This window comes from Miniopterus natalensis, chromosome 2, assembly GCF_054644295.1.
Source record: "Miniopterus natalensis isolate mMinNat1 chromosome 2, mMinNat1.hap1, whole genome shotgun sequence".
Lineage (NCBI taxonomy): Eukaryota > Metazoa > Chordata > Mammalia > Chiroptera > Miniopteridae > Miniopterus > Miniopterus natalensis.
Genome location: NC_142082.1, coordinates 169,340,930 through 169,366,131, shown reverse-complemented (window position 1 = coordinate 169,366,131; position 25,202 = coordinate 169,340,930). Strand labels below are relative to the sequence as shown.

The following is a 25,202-nucleotide window of genomic DNA, read 5'->3' as shown; positions in this document are numbered from 1 at the left end:
AAGAAGCTAATTAAATATTTTAAGGCAAGGAAGTCTTAGATAAACTGAAAGAAATGTCTTAAAATCAGTGTCTTATTTTATTGCCATTGTATACAAGCAAATCTGAAACCAAATTATGTGTATAACTTGATAACTCATAGGATTTAGCCAAATAAATGTATGTTTTGGATAGACATTTTAAAAAGCCCAGTAGTCAGAAATAATTTTTAAAACCCACTGGAAACAAAAAAACAAAGAAGAAATAGCTCTATGCAATGAAGTAAAAGTTGAAAAAAATCTCTTAACTTGGTAATAGTATGATCATATCTAAATGTAATTTTCATAAGCCTTCTGGGCATTACAATTTTCAGTTCAATGCTACTTGCATTTTTAAGGCAGAAATATTTATTAGTCATCAGAAGAAAGATAAAGTGCCTGATGATGCTGAAAAGAGGAAGCTAGTAGAATTGATCTTGTGACAATATAAGACATTCAAAACCCATTTAGTTTTATAAAGCATGTTGAAATTCCACTTTAAAAGTACATCCTCAAGTAGTCTTGATAGAACTTTAGTGGAAGATAAAAAATGACAGTGTTAGAATATATTTTTAAAGAGTAAAGTCATGACTCTCACACAGATACAAAATAAACATGTGTCAACAATTTTATTTAATTCATTATTAATGGGGGCCCAGGGTTCAAAGGAAGATTCAAGGAACCACACATACACAGGCAAATAAAGGATGCTGAAATATATTTAAAAACTGATGCAAAACAGCTCAATATGAAAGGCAATGGTCAACTGCATTCTTACCAGACAAATGATTTGTATTTCTATGGACAAGAATTATTTGCATTATTATTAATTTTCTACAACTTAGAGAGCTATGAAATGGTTCAATGATAATAAAAGGCAGGGATAACCCAGAAGGGTGTGCTAGATAGAACACTGTCATCTTTTTTTTTTTGGGGGGGGGGGGTTACATTTCAAAGTCTTTCACAATCCTTCCCAACACAAAGAATATTATTTGTTAATTAGGGAAATATGCAAAGAAAGGATATACTGATAATGTGGTTTCCAAAAGGATGTTACATTTGAAGTTCTTACACCCATGGGTATAAATAAAAATAGTTTTCATCCCTGAACTTACAAAAAGAAAAAGACTTGCTTTGTTTTAGAATATCATCACTCTGAAGGATAAAAGAATCCTACCTAAAATTACTCAAGAACCTACAATTTTAACTAAAGTGTTCACTAAGAAAAACATACTGTTGGGCCAATAGCAGATTTTTAAAACAATGGGAATATTTTATTAACCAAAGAATTTATATGCATATATGCATAACGCATGGGGGAGAAGTGCAGGGTAGAAGGGGTCAATGGGGAAAAAAGAGGACATCTGTAATACTTTCAACAATAAAGATAAATAAAACATAGACATTCCTTAAAAATAAAAATAGAATGGGAATATTTTAAAACCTTCTTTTATTTAGCTTTAAAAAATGAGGTTATTTTATTAATAATATTTTTAAACCCAAAGGTGTCTGCAATTTATTTGAAAGGCTTAAATTATGCTTTTCTCTGCCGTGGAGCAGTTTCTGCTTTCCTTTCTGCTAATGGGCAGGCTTGGAGGTGGGAGGGTGTTGGTTTTGCTTATTTTGTTTTGATTTTGACTAATTTTCACAAAAGGGACAATGATGAATGTTGAAAGATAAACCACAAAACTTGATTTGAGTTCTTCGTTCTAGTTGTAATACTACGAAACAAACGTCTTTAAGCAATTTTGGAATTAAGGCCCATAGATTGGAGTAGGCAGATTTGGAAACTTTGTATGTGTGTATGCATGCTTCTGACTACTCCTTTAACTCCCCATCTCTTATGGTAAGTAGCATGCACAAAGGCACAGATAAACTGCCATTTAGATAGATAAGTCAAAACTTTGGGGCATATAAAATTTTGTATATGGGGAAAAATGGAAATAAGCCAGCAACATGAATCTAAAAATTTACCTAAATCATTAGGTTATGCTCAATGTTCTCACCATTCTCTATAATTTGAATTAAAATAGACTGCGAAAGCACATCATATCTAATAGAAAGAGTAAATAACATAACGGAGGTGCTATCCACAAGAACAAATCTCTAATTAGAGTTCATTTCCATTCCTGTTATCATCTCCTTTTGTAAATTTCTTCATTGGCATTTCTGATAAGTAGGCCTGTTAATGCTTGCAGTGGCCCAGAAATGTCCCAGGAGGCATCAGAATGGTCAGTGCACAGATAGGTTTTACACTGAACCAATGAGAATCTAAAAGGATTCTCTATTCCTACATGCCCTGAACTTACTCATGCCAGGTGTGGCAAATGGGGGCCAATCTTTCTGTCTTCACCTATCCCCAAAGCTACTAGGCTTCTCCCAGAGGATTGGGACTAATAATCTACTCAGGAACAAAATACCCTTGAAACGAAATGGCTCACTTTGAGTCCAAACCAGCCTTTGTACTGAAGAACTCTTCAAGGACAAATTGGTTTGAAATACACCAATTTTATTTAGGTAAGACCCTGAAGAGCCTTGGCCAAAGTGGATCCCTAAAAATCCTACTCCCCAGGGTCTTGTAATAGCATAGTTCAGGGGTTAAGATGGTGGCTTGAGTCAGACTGCTAGAATTCAAATAGCTCCACAACTTATTGGCTTTGTGATCTTAGGCAAATTTCTTAAACTCTTTGAACTTCAGCTTTCCCCTTTGTGTAATAGCAATAATAAATATACCTACCTTATCTTGTATAAATACAATGAGTTGATATTTATGCAATGCCTAGAATAGTGCCCAGTACAGAGCTACTCAATTATCTACCACTATTATTATTGTTATTATTTATCATTATCATTATTATTACTCCCATTTCCCTCTATGACTGAACCTATTCCTTGGACTTACAGTAGATCTCCCAGAGCAACTATAAATAACTGCTACACGTAAGAACATTTTTACCTACAAGCCTTGCTCAGATGTGAGCTAGTATACCCCTTATAGGAAGCACTGTAGACAGAATTAAATGCCTTTAAATCCTACCCTTCCCCAAATCCTCCTTTGTGACAAACAATTTAAAGTATCTCTTTTTCACTTGACATGCATGATTAGCACCCTGTCTTCTTGGGAAGTTTTAAAAATGGAACTAAACTTCATACCTAAGGTTCTGGATGCTCCATTAAATATATATTGGCTGAATGAAAAAAATAACACATTTGTTAAAAACCTATTATATGTTTCTTCTTCCCTTCAAGGGTTTACAATCTAGTGGAGAAAGGCAGATAAACACATGATTACCATACAGTGTACTAAATGCAGTTTTGTTATGAAATTTGCATTGGCTCCATTCATACCTTTTTCCAGCTCTGTCAGCCAGAGTAAAGTACTTGGCACAATAGTGAAGTAGACAGTTTGTCTTTGGCTCCTCCCTCTCCCCTTAAGACATTCCGTTTCCCTCTATCAAAAAGTCACTTTGTCGTCTAGGCAGCTAACCTGTATCCAGTTCTAAGATTGACAACAGATGACAATAATCCTAGTTGATACGTTTGTTGCTAATAATTTAAGGATTTTCCCCTTCTGAGTGTAAGTGCATTCTTGTAGGGAGCTCCTGGACTTAAACAGCATTGAGGAGCTAAAGGGATGAATCTCTACAGGAAGAATTTCAGGCAGCTGGCTAGCTGGGAAGAGAGAAGTCTCAGAGTACTGGCCAGATTTCATTCTTTAATCATAATTGCTTCTGCTCTATATCTATTTTTACTTTATTGCCCATGCTTTCTGACAAGAGCTGTTTTCTCTAGTGTTCAAGTACATACCAATGAATGGATTGCAGAACTTTTCAATTGCTTGCATACTTGCTATATATATTATTGGGCAAAGCTTTGGGATACTCAGGCTTCAACCTATTTTGCCCTGTTCTAGCAGTGTGTTTCAAGCCCCCTTTCCCACCAAACTCCATTATTAGGCTTTATATTCACCATAGAACTCCCTCTTCTTCTGTTAAATTAAAACATGCAAACCATTAATGGGGAAGAGGAATATTTTATTCGTTAATGAAAAGACATGTTTTTCTTGCAATGCTTTTCATTCAAAGGTCTGTGCTGTAGCATTGTTGTGTGTGGTTTTGTCCTGCATAAGAGGAGTGGGTTCTGGCAGGCTAGCCTGTTATTAGGATTTATCTTTTTTCATGCATAAGAAATTCATTCTTTTAAAGTTAATCCTTTTCTCTAAAAGGGACATACTATCTCTTTAGAAATTAATCAGTTTTTGCCTTCACATTTTGTCTTAAATTGCTGCATAGCATTGTTCCACTTCTAAATCATTTGTCATAGCTAAATGGAAGTCTGAATTGCTGCAGCTGCCTGTATGTGAGCATTTTCCTTTGGTTCATCTTCTTTCCAGAAACATTTTTAAAAGTTCCAATGATGATATGAAAGAAGATTAATTTTCTTCCCCCCCCCAACTTTACATAATTTTTTTCAATTACAGTTGGCATACAATATTATATTAATTTCAGGTGTACGACCCAGTTGAATGGTAAAGAATTAAAATTAAATCATGCGAGTGTAAAAACTAATGGCGCAATAGCACAAAGAAATTACTCTATTTGTGAAATTCAAGACTTTCTGAATATTTAGCTGTAAAATCTTTCTTTTCCCCACTAACTTCCATCAGAATTTTTAGTCAGACATAAATAACAGTTGTTGCTTTCTTTCTTGGAATGTAATTGGGAAGCAAATTTTATCACACATTCCTAAAAGAATTCAGTCAATGTGCCTTTTTCAAAGCATTAACCAGATTTATTTTTTGCTTTGGTAATTCCGTGATGGTGATTGTCTGTGGTGAGCATCAGTAGATGATGAAATATACCTCTATTTGTAAGGCAGGAGCTAGAATGATATTTAGTTTATTATTTCTTTAGTCACAAGCAATGGGAAACATGCCGTACAAAAGGAGGAAAACAAAAACCAGAAAGAATAGAACTTAGTTTAGGTATAGTTGGTATTGACAAATGAAAGTTTATCTTCAGAAACTATTAACATTTCTTTACTTTTTCATTTGTGTCACAAGTCGTGCCTGCAAGAAAGAAGAGATATTCTCCTAGCTCTCCCTTGTTTGATTTTCTGATGATCTGGAAATGTTCTACATTCGTGAGATGGCAACAGGACCCAGCCATGGTACATTTACGTCTTCTCTGGTAGCTCAGAAAGAATTATGGGTAGTTGCCTACAACCAAGCAGTATTCACAACACAGAGAAGGAAATCTTAAAATTATAGACCCTTAACACTAGAAGGACCCTAAAAGTTATCTAAGCCAATCTTCCATCCAATGTTTAAATGTTCTATAACATCTTGATAATCGATTGTTCAACCCATATACCTGACATTGTCACTACCTCTTGCCATGGCCACATCCTCAACTGCATGATTGCCAACTACCAGAAGGCCTTCTGCCCCAAAAGGAACAACAAAAAAGCAACTTTTTTAGGCAAGACTTGTGTATCTTCCCATGATGTATTTCAAAAATAATAATTTCTTCATTTTGCTCCCCACCTAGGTTCCTGTGTCTGTAGCCTCAAATATAAAGAAATGGCATTTTCTCTTTAGCATTTATTTGGCTGGAATATATAATATTTGTCACCAAAGTGCATAGCTATTAATGAGCATGCTGTTCCAATAATTCCTTAAATTGCTGGTTTAAGTTTGTATGAGTCCCTCCCTGTAAGACAAGTATGCTAAAAATGATTTGCAAGTAGGTTAATATTAGTAACAAATAAATATTAGATATAAGTAGGAAAAATTTTGACATCAACAGAATAAAGTACTTTTATTATAATAGAGGGGGCTATAAAACTCATAGAGGACGCAAAATGCCAAGGTGCACCTCTTAGATAATTAGGAGTTATAGATGTGTTGTTAAAGTAGATTTATCACCCTAGCTGGCTTGGCTCAGTAGTTAGAGCATCTGCCCATGGACTGAAGGGTCTCAGGTTCCATTTCAGCCAAGGGCTCAATCCCCAGCCCCAGCAGGGGCACGTGGGAGGCAACCAGTTGATGTCTCTCTCTCACATCGATGTTTCTCTCTGTTAAAAGCAATGGGAAAAATATCCTCGGGTGAGGATTAAAAAAAAACAGTAGATTTATTATTTTCTAATTAGATAGCCAGACACCGCTCCTCTTCAAATAAGCCTTAAGTACATAATCTCATTTTCCTGCTCTTTATCTAGTTTGTTTGTGTACCAAACAAGAGCTGTGTTTAACTAGCTTGTTACTAAAGTTTCCTTTATTTGTGGGGTTTTTTTTCAATGAAGACCTAGTTTTAGTTGCACATTTTTCACGAGCATCAAATAGTGGGTGATCTTTCAAGCTTGAACAGTAACAGTTGTATCGCTGAGGAAGGATTTCTTGTTTCAAATGACCTAGGTAATGATTTACAGCTATTTTGGGTAATACTCAAAATGACAGCTCCTTGAATTTTTTTCTGCGCAGAAAAATTTGTTGGGCTGGCATCTTTCAGACCCTGGGAGGTCATCCCAATTCTCAGCATGTGGGAAACAAGGGAATGCTCTGAAATCCTTTCTCCAGAGGGAACTGACCTGTTCACATTATCTTGTGATACAGGTGAATGTTTGATGAGATTTCCCTAAATGTCTGTGGCCTCCTGAGGCCTGGAATTTGTGGGCCAGGGCTAACCTATGAGTTGGGTAAAATTACTTACAGGCTGTGGGTATTACAGGACCAAACCTGAAAAATTGACCTATAATGATAGCTTACTTCCTCTAAAGAAAACCAATAGTACTTCACAGCATCTGTCCTTATGTAGTGCTCTATACATGGTGGTTAAAAAGTATAAAGGATGCAAAAAGGCAGTAAATAAGAATCAACAACCTTTCCAAATTCTGAACATTATCAGAAAATACATATGGGTACCACTGGCTATTGGAAAGTAAAAGCTGAGGTAAATATATATCTAGACACACACACACACACACACACACGGAAAAGAATGAAGGAGGAAGGGGAAAAGCAACCATAAAAGACAAGAGGAGTGAGATGTAGCATACGTATACATGCAGGGGGGTCATGACTTTTTATTTGTTATTTTTAATATTATATTGTCTTTTTGTTTGTTTTCTTTTTAATTTTACTTCTCAATTACAGTTTATGTTCAATATTATTTTGTATTAGTTTCAGGTGTACAGCATAGTGGTTAGACAATCATATACTTTACAAAGTGGTCCCTCTGATATTTGAAATATCAACCTGGCATGGTACAAAGTTATTACAATATTATTGACTACATTCCCTATACTGTACTTTACAACCCCAGGACTATTTTGTGGCTACCAATTTGCACTTCTTAATCCCTTCACCCTTTCACCCAACCCCCCAACCCCTCTCCCCTCTGACAGCTGTCAGACTGTTCTCTGTATCTACGAGTCTGTTTCTATTTTGTTAGTTTATTTTGTTCATTAAATCGTATGGTATTTGTCTTTCTCTGACTAATCTTCATTATACTACTAACTTATGTCAGCTATACAAATCTGCCTTCACTTTACTAAATTCTTCAACTTTGGAAGGTTTTCTTATTCAGTTTTTCCAAAGATTCCATTTTGTTTGAAATCAGCATCTATTACAAGAATTATCCAGTTTTTACTGAGAGCCTTTTAAAGATTCTAACCATGCAGAAGTTACTTGATAAAGAGTTTCCATTTTTTTCATGATGATAAGGAATGTTGAATTTAAAAGATATAATAAAAGCAGTATGACTGAAGCATTTCTTCCAGAATATATGAAAAATCAGATATCCTAGAGCTAGGGTGAAAAGACCTCACCCTTACAGACCAGTAGGAATTGAATTCCTGCCAACCTACAAATTTAAGTGCAAATTTGTCTTTAGAGGTTGCCTGGATGTATGAACAGAGATATATAGTAAACTTTTACAACTCTATGGGACTTTACATGTCAATAGCTCTTAACAAAAATAGTCACAAAGAGAAGCCCAAGAAAATAGGTAACTATAATTCAACTCCCACTTAGGCATTCCAAGACCAAAACCAAGAAATTGAATATAATATCAGTTCAGTTTCTACAAAGAAAATCAACAAAAAAATTTTCAACATCATGGTACTCTGGGGAGCCAGTTCCACCCTCTTAAAAAAGAAAAATCTATATCCTTACTAATCCCTAAAAGCTAAAAAGACAGCTATAATTAATTTTTATTAGTCACAAAAACCTTACATTATAATTCACAGAAATGAAATTTAATAAGCTGGCCACCAAAATCACTGTTTATGAAATTTTCCAGATTATAACTCTTAGGCCGTATGTGATTTATTCACTAGTAGCCTGCTATCCCCCAAGCACTATATAATTCTCACACTCTAATATGTGAATATGAGGTCCATAGTAGTTATATATCATACTTGGATAATACATATGCTCTTTCCAGAGTGCCTCCACAAAGAGAATTATACTAAGAGAATTGAAAGAGAAAGGGGCTCTTGGGTAAGATAACACAGCTTATGGAGTGTTAAAATTAGGTCAAGCAGTAGTACATCAATGTGTTGGTGAAACTATTTCCAGATTTGCTGAACTCTAGGGACTCATTTTGATTCTGGCCACTCTAAGTGCATGTCATCTTTAGTAGTTCCTTTATCATTGCAGTCAAAACATGTTAGAATTTCCCTAGCCTCCTAGCACCACACCTTGGTTCATTTTGTTTCCTCTTCCTAGTAACTTTCTTCCCTTCTGTCAGAAATACTGTCCATCTTCAAGGACCAGCTCAAAACCCAACCCTTCTCATAAAGTCCTCCAGAACTACAAACCTATGGTGATTTTTGCAATTTTTGAATGCCAACATCATTTTGTTTCTTATACATTTATTTATTGTCTAGTTTATCTGTAATTTTTTTCTATGCAAATCTTTTTTCTCCATCTACATTATACTTCTCTTAAAGACATAAATTATATTTTGTAATGTTTTATGTACATTGCCTGACATATTGATTCTCCCTTGTATACATTCATTAAATAATTTTTGACTGGTTGATATAATTTATTACCTTTATGCTGAGTAATCTTTTATACTGTTTCTCAAAAAAAAAAAAAGAAAGAAAAGAAAAGAAAGAAAGAAAACATGGCCCTGGCCAGATAGCTCAGTTGGTTAGAGCATTGTCTCAATACGCCAAAGTTGTGAATTCGATCCCCAGTCAGGGCATAAATAAGTGGAACAACAAATCGATGTTTCTCTCTCTACCTTCCTCTCTCTCTCTCTAAAATCAATTAAAAAACTTTTAACAAAAAGCACCTCATAGACCAAAATTTGGGGACCCCATTCTGAGCTACTTTACAAAACTTTCATTTGTATAGGCATGACATCACGTGTCAATACATGCATGTTGGTGCTGGAATTCATGGCAATGCTTAGTTATTAGGAAGTATTCAAGATAATCCAAAATACTATTTTTTAGAAACTCAGTGAGATAATACACAAATATTAAAATTATCATAAAACTCTCAGAGTCCAGAGAATTCTACTTAAGTGTTCCTCCCTGTGAGAAATACTGTTTTAATAAACCCTCAACTACTCTGAACTGTGGGATTAGAAGAAAATACCCAGTCATTATGACAAAATGTATTCAAAGTCTTAAAAATGTACATATTTTGCCATTTAATTTTACTTCTAGAAAACACATGTCAAATAAATAACTAAAGCTGTACACGAATAGTTAGCTACAAAGATACTCATTATAGCATTAAAATGCAATATGTAAAAATATCTAAAAAATAGGTGAATGAATGTCATATGCCTAAAGCCAACTAATGAGATGAAATTGTGGGAAGAAGTGTCCTTTCCTAGCATCGTTTGTGCTCATAGCTCTTACTTATTTTTGTTTGCAGGTCCATGGAAAGTGTATGTGTAAACACAACACAGCAGGCACTCACTGCCAACATTGTGCACCATTATACAATGACCGTCCTTGGGAGGCAGCTGATGGCAAAACAGGATCTCCTAAAGAGTGCAGAAGTAAGTACCAAGCCCACAAGACTCAAAGCCCTCTTTATAAAGTAAGCTTATCTTTGTTGTCTCTGGAAACATAATATAAAATGGGGGGTGACAGACACTGTAAGCTCCATGAACGTAGCCCATATCACTGCCCACTATGACCTCAACCATTGGAAAGAATTACTGATGCCAAGTTGTCAATATGATTTTTGCCAAGAATATATTGCTCATTTGCTTGGCCACTTTGCAGGACCTAAGCACCCTTCTTGATCTGACATCATAGAAACATGGCTAGACACAAGAGCAACTAGGATTATGGTGTACAATTACCTTCGTAGCTGAGTTAATGAATTAAAATTATGAACTCATTTCTCAAAACAACCCTATAAAACAGGTGGTGTTAATCCTATTTTAGAGATCAGGAAACTGAGGCTTAGTAAGATTAAGTAAATTCCCAAAATTAGTAAATAGAGTCGGAACTTGGTCCCAAGTCTTCAGACTCCAAATTAAATACTTCTTCCCCATACTACCATAATATTACTTGAAATGACAAATCAGATTTGAAGTTACGCCAGTTAGTCAAGAAGGAGACTGCATTACCAGGGCTAACTTTGGATTTAGGTTTGAAATTAGATAGGAGGGTAAAAACTATGGGAATATGAACTGTTTGTGTGGTGTGTGTTTTTCAATTCAAAATGTTCAGAGAATTTCACATGCCCATAACAATGTTTATACTCACAAACTTCAATTTTACTAGGCAGTACTGGCAAGTACTGTGGGTAAAGTTGTGAGAAGTCTCTTCTCATACATAATTTGGAATCATAACTGATTTATTTTAGTTTCTAGGAAATGTAAAGGATTTCCTCTAAACATAAATCTTAAATTATCTTATAACATGCTTTCTAAAGATTATAAATCTGCTCAAAATATCATAACACATCAAGGAAACAATGAAAAACAATTGCACAAACATTTTCAAATACAGTTGACCTCCACACACACACAAAGTCTGGAATCTTATTTTAAATCACTCATCAAGAGAATCTAAAGAATTTCTCCTAAATTCCTAGAATGCCATTCTGGCCCTTTCCAGAGAAACCAACCGCATATCTAAGTACATATAGAACACAGAGACTTGTCACTTGGTGCTATTGACTGATCATCTTAGAAATGCCTTTGAGAAATTGATTACATAAGAATCATTGCTGGTCTCTTCTATAAGAAAATTGAGTCTTCTATAAGAGACTACCTCAAACTCATCAGTACAATAATAGTTGATGAATAGAAAGATAAATCAATCTACCTGCCATGTTACTAACCCCTGTCAACCAGAAGTTTCCTTCCAGGCTCATTAGTGAGCATAAATTCAGGCCCGTATCTGCAATATTAATTATTGTTTTCAAATAATGCCTAACAATCTAGTATTTTCTAACTAAGGCCATGGGACCCACAGTGATAACAGTGGTCCTTGAGAAGTAGCAGGAATGGAAATGGTGATGTATTTTTCTATTAAAGAGAATAAAATTGGTGGCCACTCAAATAGTCTTTCCAAAATAAATGTAAACTCCAGTTGCTAAGGCAACCATAATATCTCTGTGTAAGTAGACAAATCTACATTTGGTTGGCTTTCAGGCATGTCTTCAAATTTATTTTTTAAATTAAAAATCTATCAATTATATCTCAAAAAAATCTATAAAGAAACACTAAACTTATATACAAAAAAAAAAGAGAAAGAAGTAACCTATTGAAGGCAAGAGGAAACAGGGTAAATGGGGATGGAAGATGAGTTTTCAATGTATACCTTTTTATATTGTTTTGATTCTTGTGTACTGGGAAAATGTGCATTATTCAAAAACTGAAAATAAAATTTAGAAATTTTAACTGAATATTAGAAAACCAACTAGTTTCTTTTTAATGATTTGTTTTCCTTCCGTGCTTCTTTTCCAGCCTGCAAGTGCAATGGGCATGCTGATGCCTGTCACTTTGACATTAATGTGTGGGAGGCATCAGGGAATCGCAGTGGTGGTGTCTGCAAAAACTGTCAGCACAACACAGAAGGTCAGCATTGCCAGCGGTGTAAGCCAGGCTTCTACCGGGACCTCCGGAGACCTTTCTCTGCTCCAGATGCTTGCAAATGTAAGTGAACTCATTCGTGGTTACTAGAGAAAACAATGATTTGTACAAAAGAGATGAATCTTTCCATTCTTCATTTGTTGGCCCGAGAGAGAGAGGTCATGAAATTTCAGACAATATACTCACAGACATCAATTAAGTTCTTCATTGATAAGGGGCAAGAATTTTCAACTTGTTAGATGAAAACAGTACAATGTTCATAAAAAATTCTCCTTTCTCTCTCTCCATGAAGTAAAATTACTTCCTGTAGCACCACATTTTGGAAAACAAGATGACTAGTGTAAGAGAAAAAAGGATGATGAAGAGGGAGATATAATTTAAAATTATCTTAAGACAAAATATATGAATAGAGTATAGACAATAATAAATGGACTGAAGTTAATGGAATAAAGAGTGGTTACCTGCACTTGGGTCATTCTAGCTTTCACTTCTAGAGAGAAATTGAACACCTGTTTGGTTTCAATATGAATGTACTTTGGTTGACACTGTTCTAATGCAGCCCTGTATCATAAACAAATTTAGAACATAACAATAAATCCCTACTCTCCTCCGAGATACTAAATTCATATAGAATGGATTCTGTTTTTTTGTTGACATAACTCCAAGAAGTTTATTTGGAAAAAAGGGTAGAATTTTCAAATCTGCCCAGTCATCTGAAATGTGACTGGAAAGGGTCAGTGTCTAATGTGGATGAACAGTTTACCTAACTACATTAGTATTTACATGTCTATTAACTCAAATTATTAGACGACAAAACCACTCAAAACTCTCAATGAAGATTGATGATCATGCCCTTCCTTCCCTCACCAAGGACTCCATGTTCTAGCTCAAAACAGTCACAGGAAGGGAGCAATACAATGGGAAACAATCATTTCAAATCTTTGTTTCTGTTTTTTTTTAATTTAAAGGGAAACGTCTAGTGCTCTTGAAAAATGCATTTTTTTAACAGCAGGCAGGAGACATCTACAGAAAACTTGACTGGGCTTTCTCTCTTAAATCGTGCAAGATAGATTGCAGCACAATTCACTTTCAACATTGAGCCCCAAATCTGGATGTCATAATGTTTCTCAGAGTCCTATTTCACTCCTGCTCCTTCATGTACTCAGACTTAAAGCTAGAAACTAATAATAATAATTTATATTGCTGATCTCTCCTAGTTAACAAATACTTAGATGCACCCAGTAAGGAATTATGAAAGTAACTGATACCAATTTAGTCCTTTTAGCATAATCTGTAGGAGGTAGATGGATTAGTAGGGAAGATCTATATCTCCTTATTTCCTTCTCCAGACAGCCCCCTGATCAACTGGTAGACTGCCCAAGGCCTGTCTTCATTCATTTTATGACTATTTCAGCATATGTTTGGGGCAGAGATGCCTGTATCCATTCACTTCCCTAGCATGGTTTTCCTTACTAGAACCTTCTGGTTCTCCTCTTCCCTTTTCTGAGCCAGGGGTAGATCCCAGCACTTATTAGCACATCCATTTCTTCTCTCTACCTAAATACTCTCCATAATATATTGTTTAATTGACAATATGTTTAGCAACACTCCTTGGCAGATGTGTCCCTATGTCACCTCTAGCATTATTAATTCTGATAAAATTTATTACAAATAAGTTACTGTATGATAATTAACATTTATTAAGTACCTATAATGTATCAGATTTCATGGTAAGTGCTGACATAGATGTTACTATAGCTGCAACTTTTCTCCCCATTAGTTCCCACTTTACTTTTATGACAAAGATAGTATCAAGAAAACAAGTTGATATTTTTAAAAATTTAAACTATCTCAGTGTGTGGTTCCATCAACATGTACAATGTTATTCAAAATAACAATTTTATTATATTTATTCTACTGTGCTCACCAAGGCAGAAAAGTAACCTGCTACTCAGTGTGTGGTCCAGAGACCAATCCCACTGGCACCATCTGATTAGAAAGTGCAGAACTTCTGGTCTCACCCAGACCTACTGAATCAAATTTGCACTGTAACAAAATTCCCAGGTGATCATATCATATTAAAGTTTGAGAATGCTGCAGAATGCTTTTCAATAAGGGTTAAATGCATTTTAGCACTTATTCTAAAGGTTAGTTTTTAAAAATTAGCCAGAACATCTTAACATTCCCTGAGCATCAAATTTACCAACGTTTGCATCTCTACCTGTGCATACAGACTTAGAATTTTTTAAAAACAAATTACACAAAGATTAACTGAGGAGGAAAAATGGAAATCTGTGTAGATATGTTTCTGTTTTATAGCACTTCCAAAGTTTAATCCATGGAACACTAATTCTATGAGATGTTAATAGGAATTAGTATAAGAGGAAATTTTTCTTTGGCCTGAAAAGTTAGGAAATGGTGAATTAATCAAAGGTTTCTTCAGGATTTCTCAGAGCCCTTCATAGGCTCACGTCCATTACAAACCTCCTACAGAGCTCTGAGGCGTGTCTCTCAAATTGAACCAGAGCATGCTTTCCTTATGGAACATCTTGTGGGACCAGTGTTCTACAGAGCACACTGGGAAATGTTGTTATTGTATTGTGGCCATTTCTATATGAAGACTTCACTTGGGAAGCCATGTCCTAGAAGATTCCCTCCATTTATTTGTTACTTATTTCCAAGTTATATCCCACAACTGTATATCAAGGAAATAATAAACCTTATATTTTTATCAGCAAAATAATTACAAACAAAATATTAACTAAGCCTGGGCAATCTACAGTCATATATCAGTGATGATATATGAAAACACTTCTCTCTCTTATTTCCTAGCTTACGTCTTCTCGGGAGTTGGAACCACTGAAAACTTGAAGCAGCCCCCCAGACAAAATTTACTAGTATTATATAAATTATATACTCAAGTTTAACTCAGGAGACATTTATTGTCTTTTCTGTGCCAGGCACTGTGGTAAGCACTAGGTCTTTAAGGATAAAAGGTCTTCCCTAAAAGATCTTACACTCTAGATGAAGGGAAACTTATGATAACAAGCCATTTCAATACACTGTGGCAATGGTGATGATGTAATAGTAACAGCTGACATTTACTGAGTGCCTACTACTTTCTGTTCACTGTTCAAAGGGCTATGTATGGCCCGACCGGCGTGGTCAGTGGTTGAACATCGACCTATGATCCAGGAGATTGAGGTTTGATTCCTGGTCAAGGCACATGCCCAGGTTGTGGGCTTGATCCCCAGTGGGGGGCATGCAGAAGGCAGCCCATCAATGACGACTTTCTCATCATAGATGTTTCTCTCTCTCTCCCTCTTCCTTCCTCTCTTTGAAATCAATAGATTTTTTTAAAAGGGGCTATTATACATTAATTCATTTAACTTTCACAAAAGCACTTTGATGTAGGTACCATTATTTTCCCCACTATATGAGGAAAGTGCAATGAAAGAGATATGCCAAGTACCTGAGGGGGAGTGTGTGGATGAGATGAAGGCAGTTAAGGGAAGCCTTCCTTGATGAGATGCCTCCGACACTTCTTCAATGGCTATTTTTCCCTTCTTCTAAAAGCACTGAAACACAAAGTTCGTCCTACTTTCTAATCAGTGATTGCCTTCATTGCCTTTAATGAGTTGATCTAGAAAATGGAATGAATTGATGTTATTCAGTCTACTGCACATTTAATAGACTACCCACCTAGGCACTTCCATTCATTTAACAAATATTAGTGACACTAATCTTGGGACTCTGTTCACAGTTAGGCAACTAGCTCCCTGCCAAGTAAGCCAAGGATTTATTGGCCCCATTCATGTTCCAGGCTAGATTTTCCCTCCCACTATCCTGATAAGCACTATGCTAAATGCTATGGTCCTTACGTGTACACTTAATTGATGGTCATAAATTCACCAAACCTAAATAAAAAGGGCCATGAATCAAATCTACTAGCCAACAGATTTGTTCCTGTGGGCAATTAAATCATCTCTGTTCTCACTTCCTCTTTATTTCAACTGTAACCAGAATCAACTGTGGGACCCAAACAATCAACTACACATTTCCATTGCCAAGAAATCATTTATGAGGATTCCAAGGATGTTGTTTGTTTTTTTAAGACCACTGAAGATCATTGAAACTGAATTTATTTCTACAACTCAGAAAACAAATTTTAAAAGGACAGTGCGTTTAAGGTCTGTGAACACAATGGACAGTGTAAAACCTCCCCAGCTGAATCTGGGACTGAGAGCAGAATTCAAGGCTCAAAGTGGCTGGTCCCAAAGGTACAGAAGTAAAATGGAAAATATAATTATCACTGTGTACTGAGGTACTTTGAGGAATACTGTCTCTTTGTTCTAAAAGAGAAGTGTCTTTTAGAGTAACTTATTTGAAATCTCTAAAGTCACTTAAGTGCCTTTGGTATCCTATAACCTAAGTAGATTTTCTTATGACAGGAACATCATAAATGTGAGAATAACCCTAATAGGCAGTGGCATACTGACTTTCCAGGGAGAAAGAAAAAAAAGAAGTCCTGATTTGTAAATTTGTGATTTAAATAGTCCCACTATGCCAGTTTCAAGCTACCAGATCATTGTTTTTTTTTAAATCAGAAATTCAGGGACTCGGACTCTAAACCAAAAGTGGAACAGTTTTTCTCCTCTGAACAGTCTTGCCTCCACCTTCATGGCCCCGTCTCTGATCCAAGCACTTCTCTGTAGTCAAACCTGCATATGGATCAGAATCACTTGGGAGCACTTATTGAAAATATGAAATCTCAGAGCCCCAACCCTGATCTTCCAAATCAGAATCTCTAACAAGGATGATGCAGAAATCTGTATTTTTAAAATCATCATTGGTGATTAAAAAAAAATAAATTTAATCCTTACTAGAGGATATGTTTATTGATTTTTAGAGAGAGGAAGGGAGAGGGAGAGAGTGAAACATCCATGTGAGAGAGAAACATCAATAGGTTGCCACCCATACGTGCCCCAACCTGGGATTGAACCCGCACCTAGGTATGTGCCCTGACTGGGGATGGGACCTGCCACCTTTTGGTGTACGGGACGACCCTCCAACCAAGTGAGCCACCCAGAAAGGGTCACCGTCGGTGATTCTGATTCAGTCTTTTGGTCTCCTGAACAGCATATGAAAACCACTACGTACATAATTCCTGTTTCTAGTGTGAGCTCCATTTACTTTCATCTTTGGTGAAAGATTTTGAGCTAATAATCATCTATAACTTAATCTACCCACTGAATTAGCTGTAATTCTGACAGCAAATTCTAAAGGATTACTAAAACTCTGGCTAGACATATTTTTTTCCTGACACGGTGGAAGATAAGCGATGCTGGTGAGCATTCGTGTCAATTACCTGCTCCCACTTAAGAATGTCTAATTTAGAACCTCTGCTGTCCTCCAAGAAATTTCTGGCAGAATCGTAAGATGTCTGTTTTTCATGTAACAGTTTCAAAATAAATACCTAGCAATTCCACTCAGAGAATGCCCTCTTATTCATAGTATATAAATTTATTTACTGTAAAATCTCATACTCTGAAGTGAATTATTATAATACAACTGGAATTTATAATAAAATTAGTTTACTACTACATCAACAATTTTCTTTTACTTCATATTTACATATTTCAAAACATAGCATTAAACTATTATAAGTTTGTTATTGTGTTGGATTTAATTATTTAAATCCAGTTCTTCATCAAGTTCTTTTTCCCTTTCCACCCCCCCTTTTAACACAGAGGCTATGTTAAATGCTAGACAGATGGGAAACTGATTGGGTAGGGAATATTAACAGCTATTCCGTGACATGAAATTTCCTACAGAAAGTTTTCCTTACTTTAGTAGGACACATGGTTTGAAACAGATGTTTGAAGAAAATGCTTCATAGAACAGAATTAGCTCTCTTTTCAGGAAACAGTCAGTTAGTAACTACACAACAAATTTGTTGACCTTTTATGTCAAAACTTATTTTTTAACTATTGCATAGTCTTTCTCCATATTTAAAGAAAAATCAGCAAATGGAAAAAGCAGAATTCATTCCCTGTCAAAAGCAAACAACCTCTTGAAAAACTGACGTGCCCTTCCTTCCTCCCTCGTGGGCCAAAATAAATGTAGTCAGTTGCGTTTTAGTAGAGGGTGAATAAAAATAAACTTGGTCCCTCTGCCCTAAAACCCAAAACTAATGTTTACCAAGATGACGTCCGGTTACTTGGTTACTGTTACCCTAACTAGCCAACTCTCTTTGTAAAGAAAGAGTTCTATCATCCATCCAGATCTCTTTTTCTTTCCTTCTTGCTTTCTGTTTCTTCTTTTCCTCTCACTGGCTTAGGTGAGACCTGGTCAGCCGATGGAAATGAAAGTGCTTTGACTGATTACCACCTTTCCATCTACTCAGATGTGACCTTCTCATGATGCTCCCAGGAAGGATCTTTGTGTTTGTCTGTTCGTTAGTACCTCTATTTAACAATTACTTCATCCTACCTCTAGGATGGCTTTTCTTTCCCTTCAAATTGTCTTAAAAGTAAAAATTTTATATTAGTAAAATCCAGGATATCTTACCACAATGACACACTGGGGAACCCATAAGCACCTTCCAGTTTTCATCCTTGTGCCTATGTTCTGGTCTGTGTCAGAAAAGGATTTTTCTTAAGAGTCACTGACATTTCTTTCCATAGTAGCTTAGCGGGCTTTTCTTCCAAACGGTAGTTTTAGAAAGCCACGTGAGTTCATTTTATGTGACATAAACAACATAGACATCTTTGTTTTATGTTGAAAGTAGCTGTGAACGATTCTAGCATACAATCAATGTGAAGTAACTGTTTTTGAAAGCAAACGTTAGTTAGACCAGTGACTATGCAATAATAGTTGGGAAACTCTAATCTCAGCTTTTAAAAAAATCTAGTATATAAAACAAGATTAAGAAGTGAAAAAGAGAGGAAACACATATATCATAACATAATAATCAGAGTAGGACTATCCTTTTAAAAGATTAAATAACACATATTAAAATTCACTCCAAAAGGAGACATTTTATGAATTGATGAATAATAAAAGGCAGTCAGACTGGGAAAGAGTAGTAGGAGAGGTCATGAAATTCTCTAAAATGTCTCCAAAAGAGAAAGTGTAATCCACTGAATCAATAAATAATATGTCATTTTGCATTTGATAAGAATAAGAATTAAATAATCAAGCAAATTATTATAAAATATCAAAATTCTCAGACAAAATTATATGGGGATAAAAAAGAGAACTGGCATTTGTTGAGTGACTACTATGGGCCAGACACTGCACTGGGCAATTGACAAAAGTTATCTCGTTTAGCAATTTTTATGAGTTAAGTGGTATCTTTTGTACTTTATAAATGAGGACACTGGGGCTTAAATTGATTATATAGTTTGTCCAAGTTCATGCAGCTGGTCAGAGGCAGGGCTGCGATTTGAACTTTATTGGAACTTGATTCCACACTGTGACCTCGATGATGAAAACAAAATGAATTAACAAAGGTGGAAATAATCAGGCATACATATTAGAGCCAAAAATAATTTTTTAAAGACATATTTTTAAATATATATGGCTTTGGATTTTGAATAAGACCCTGCTTACTGATAAAATAAAGTTTATCAGTAAAGTTTGAATATAAATAACTGCATTTATCTTAAGGATCCTTAGTACAAGAAAGGTGGGGGTAACTGGAGAGTGTTCCACACAGACCAACAAAACAATCAAGAAAAGAGAGATACTAATGAATAAATATAAAACAGGATAAACCTTTTCAGATCAACTAGGAAACTTCTCAGAGAGACTATAACTTTCTACCCCTACTCAAAAGGTGTAAGGGGATATAGGGAGTGGCAAAAAAATAATTTACTTCCCTAGAACAAAGAGTCATAATTAGATATAATTGGATCAAAGTGGGGAAAGGAATTTCAGATTGATTAATGTGATGAAAAATTTTGCTGCCAGTGAAAGGCATTTATAGGTGGGGGAATGTCTCCTACAGAGTTAGAATAAAGAACTTTTATTACACACAATAAATAATAAAACTAGACTGAGTGAAGCATTAAATGTAAGAAATAGTCTCACATTCACATAGGGAACAGTCTTGCACTGGCAGGATTAAGAATAATCTGTTCTACTTGACCATTTTAGTTTTCTATGGATTTGTTGGTTTGCTTTGTATAAAACAAATAGTGTGAGCCTTTTAGGAGGTTTAAATGTAAAACATTTCTTATTTGTTGGTTATTAAGAGGTATATTCATTCAACAAAGACTGAGTGAGTCCCTAAAGTGGGTCAGTTATGGTCCTAGATTTTGAGGATTCAGAGAGGAGAATATGTGGCTCCTACTTTTTGGCCTTCACATTGTACTATAGAAACAGCAGTGGGGGGGGGGGGGATCATAAAGAGATTACATTGGCAGCCAGAACACTATCAATCATTAAGAAATAGTTCTTAAGTAACTATAAATCATCCATTTTTAAAAACTCAACATAGATATACTCAGTGGCGACCATGTGGCAGGCTTATCATAGTCACTGAATGTACAATGAAACAATCCCTAACCCCATGGAAACAGACTATAAGTAAATTTACCCAAGTAAATATGTCATTGAAAATGGCAATAAGTGTCCTGAAGAGAAGGGTACCATGGCAGGTGATAGCAGAGACGAGCAACATCAGTTCAAAGGAGAGATCTAAGACAGATGGAATGAATAAGCATTCTTTCTTTTAGGGATGACCTCACCTCCTGGCTGGGTGCCTGGATGGATGGTGTCTGAGTGGGTGGGGAACACAGGGGCTTTATTCAACAAAAGGATAATGGTGTGAGATACAACCAAATTCTTCAAAGCAAAATACAGTGTCCAAAATTATACCAAAAAGTTTCCCTGTAGTAAAATTTGTCTATACATTCAAAAGTACTTTCTTTGGTTTTAACTGAAGTAGCAACCCACGAATATAAAATTGGCTATTTAGCTGTCAAAGAAGTCTGAGATATACTCAGAAATAAATAGTAACTGGCTCAGTTACAACTAGTAAACAGGAAAGGAATCATACAAAAATCAAATTTAGGGTCTGAGCGAGGGTCACATAGTGAAGCATTAAAAAGAAAGGGTATGACTTATATTTACTTGCATTACTCATTTAAAAACTTATAGAAGACAGATAGTAAATATACTTAAATACCTTACATGTATTTTTAAAGCTTTAAATAGAGGGAGGAATGGCTACATTCATGCATAAATGGACCTTCTTTTGTGAGGGGTGTATAGTAACTCAGGAGACACTGCATTTTGGTAAATGAAAGGCAAGTCTTAATTTAGATTATTCTCTTATTAGATTTATTCTAGCATAATTTTATTTGAAATCAACCTACACCTTGAATATCATGGAACTAGATATCTTTGAACACAATGCATATAACATTTAAAGGATGAATAGAAAACTGTTCCCTAGGTAAACCAAATTGCCTTTGACAGAGTAAAGTTTATTTACAATTCTTCTCTTTGTTTTGTTTATAGCTATTCATCCACTAGCAAAAGTAGTTGGTAGTAAAAAGAAAGGGGAAAACAGTACAAAAAAAGCTAGATTTCATTTTATCTAACATTTAACTTCACACTTAATATAGTAATAACAGTTCATATTGTCTCCTTTCTGTTTAGAGTTGCATTCAAAGTCATCTCCTCTAACTCCTAGTCCTCTAAGAACCTCAGCAGGCAGCTGGACAGTTTTCAAAATAGCTTTGACATTAAAAATTCCCCATCAGAAATGCTGTAGGGCCTTGGCCTTTTCAGGAGAAAACAATGTTGGGAGCCTGGGCAGCACACTGAAGGAGTGGCCACTGGGCAGTGATGAAAGGGCTTGACCAACAGTTTCTTTCCCAGCTGAGGGCCTTGAACTTTGAGTTCTGTTTTTAGAAAAGCTAAATCAGAAACAAATACTTTCAGGGTATTTTGCTCCCAGGGTAGCTTTTACTAACAAAGTAGCAAAAGCTGGAGTCATAAGGTAATGCTAAGGAGTCCTGGCAACTTAAAAGGGGTAAGATGCTGAACACAACTGGGTATTTCTACAGAAAGCTTGGCATCACGGATCACTGAGTGAAAGACTTGCAAATAGACTCCTAGAGTCCTAGTGAAGGTGGGAATAAAGATGAACAGACAGCAATGGTTTCCTGTGACTCAACAACCAAAGTCTTTAGCAACCCCACAGAATAACGGAAGCCATACTTGTCCATTATGTTCCTGCCATTTTTTAGGTACTTAATGTTCACATGGGTTGACAGCTGTGACTCTCGTCTTACATTGCATTGTAGGGTACCTTCCTATAAGCAGCAGGACCACAGGTCCCTACTTTTCCTCAACCTGTTCTGATCCACGAAAGGACAGTAATAACAGATTGGTGTGTGTTTTTTAATCCAAAGAAAGGAACATGTAACAGGAGAGTTACCTAATTCTATAGGACTTAGAACAGTCAAGAAAGCTATTTGCCACCAAATTTCTTCCAGGTGTAAAGCAAGGAATTTCTGCTTATTTTGAAAGCCAGTTTGATCATTAATTTCCTTTCAAAACAACCCTTATCTGCAACCAGGCAGTTATTGCTCTTTCCTCTGTGTTCCCATGCACCCTGGACTACATTGTTATAACATTTACTGCCCTGTAATTATTTATTTGCATATTTCTCTTCCCTTGCTGAAGAGTTAGTAACTCTGTATTCATTGTTGTATCTTCAACCCCTAGCATAGTTCATGTTAAAGCTCTAAAGTTCAAGAACCCTTTGACGAAGGTGTGAGTGAATGAATGAATGAATGAATGAATGAATGAATGAATGAATGAATGGTGGGCATTTTAAAACCCATGTTTTACCTAGATAATAATAATATTTATTCTTTGAGCATTTGGTGCCACTAAATGCCTGGTACATTGCCACATGCATACGCTACCTCATTTAATCCTCACACAAACCTGTTATAGGTATTATTTCTTATATCAGCAGTGAGAAAATTGAGATTTGAGAAGGTTAATTGCACAAAGGAATAAGCCTCAGGACCATATTTGAACTCGTCTAGTTTGACTCCTAAGTTTGTGCCCTTACCAGCTCTATTATACTGCTCTTGTCTTATTTTGTCTTCCTAAGAGATATTACAGGTAATTTCCAAACAGCTGTATTTATTGTCAGCATTTGTGGTTGAAACAAATACTAGTTTCAGAGCCTTACAGATGCATAAGGTTACTTAAAAACATGTTAATCCATTGTTTCCTTAACAGTTAGGTCTCCTGGTAGAATATACTCCAGAGCAGCCTAAAGTCCTAAATCTTTTCTGTAAATGCCCTATAGAGGGACAGGACTTTGCATAATAGGTGTATTGCTGCAATCATATATCTGTAAATAAAATTTGTATAATATTTAGCAAGTATCTAAATTTATTATTTAAAGGGAATCTGTTGTGAAATCATTTATAAAAGTACCCATTTCCTCTGTTGTATCTGTTTTGAATGCTTTGTATTATTATTTCACGTTTTCTTATAACAGGACATATCGGTACAGAATATACTATGTTTAATTAGTCATTTGCATTTTTAAAGAAATTGTGTGACAATATTTAGGAATTAAAATGTCATTTTAAATAATTTTGTTTTGCTAATTTGGTTGTGAGAGCAGCTCAGGGCAAATGTTTACTATTGGGTTTTATGTCTAACAAGAAAAGGCAAAGCCGAGTAGGATTTATGTCACTCCAATTGGGTTGTAACTTTGACATTCATCATAATGAATAGATAAAAATTAAGTGCTTGAGTTGCATTTTAGAATCAACAACCAATAAGAAATATACGTTGAAGAATCAGAACTTAAACAAGAATCTAAGAAAAACCTCTTATTTTTCCCCAAGGAAAAAGGAAATATATTTGCATTTTGGAAGAGAAGAAATGTAGATTATGTATGTCAGATATTGTCTGCTATACAAACTTCAGGAGATAGGTATGCAAGGCAAGCCTCGGTGTGCAGTCTGAAAAAGTATGCCATGAAAGATGTCAGGGCCTTCTGCCTGGAGCTAGTTCTGCATAGTTTCCAAGTGGTATTTTTATCTTGTAATTATGTAAAAAGTCACATTGACAGAAATCCACTAGCACATGTGATAGAATCACATTCTTCTTTGGCCATTCCTGAAATGTGTGTAGGTTTTAAAATATATAGTGGTACAGAGAGGCTAAATCCTAGAAAGGCTTGAATTTTCTATTAGAAGAAAATATAATGGTGGGGGTGGAATACCATGTATTACATTAGATGTGGTCCTACAACGTCTTTCTTCAGTTTCCCCTATCTTCAGTCAAGAACTAAATTGACTTAAGTGAGTGATAAAGTAACTGTTGGTTTATTCACCTCGAAATGAGGAAATGTTTATATTGGATTATGTGATTTCTTTTAAAGTCTTCACATAGCACTTTGGTACATTCATGGCATGTAGTATACATTCTCTCCAAATGTATGATAAACTTCAAACTTCAACTGCTTTCCACTCAATGCACACTCCAGACACACTAAACGTATCACAGTCCCCAGTAGGCCATGCTCTTTCACACATGATTTCTACAGCCTGGATGCCCTTCAGGTCAATTCCATAAAAGCTTATTTGGGCATCTACCAGACATTGTTCTGGGGCTTAGAAAACAAAAATAAGAAGATAAAGATCCTTCTGTCAATGAGTTCAGAGTCTCATAGTAAGGGAGACAGGCATATAAACAAATAATAATGATGTACTGTGATATACACAGAATGGAATACATACAAAGAACAGAGGCAGCATAGAGGAGAGAGTGGTCAACTGTCTGGAGAGAGTGGGACAAGAAAGCATGTCATGCCCTAGCCAGTTTAGCTCAGTCTAAAGGGTCTTGGGTTCGGTTTCAGCCAAGGGCACGTACCTTGGTTGCAGGCTCAATCCCCAGCCCCAGTTGGGGTACATGTGGGAGGCAACGAATCGATATGTCTCACTCACATTGATGTTTCTCTCTCTCTCTCCCTCCCCCCGCCTTCCACTCTCTCTGAAAAGCAATGGAAAAAATATCCTTAGGTGAGGATTAAAAAAATAATAATAATAATAAAGAAAGCATGTC

The 25,202-nt window shown here is 35.7% G+C and overlaps 1 protein-coding gene across 2 annotated transcripts in view; it reads left to right on the top strand.

Moving 5' to 3' along the window:
• The window catches only part of NTN4 (netrin 4), a 97,029-nt gene that overhangs the window by 53,942 nt on the left and 17,885 nt on the right, over positions 1-25,202 (top strand). For both annotated transcript variants that reach the window (XM_087814836.1, XM_016221824.2), the window contains exons 4-5: positions 9,911-10,037; positions 11,964-12,152. In XM_087814836.1, the coding sequence (XP_087670962.1) occupies positions 9,911-10,037; positions 11,964-12,152 (316 nt within the window). The remainder of the gene's footprint in view (positions 1-9,910; positions 10,038-11,963; positions 12,153-25,202) is intronic.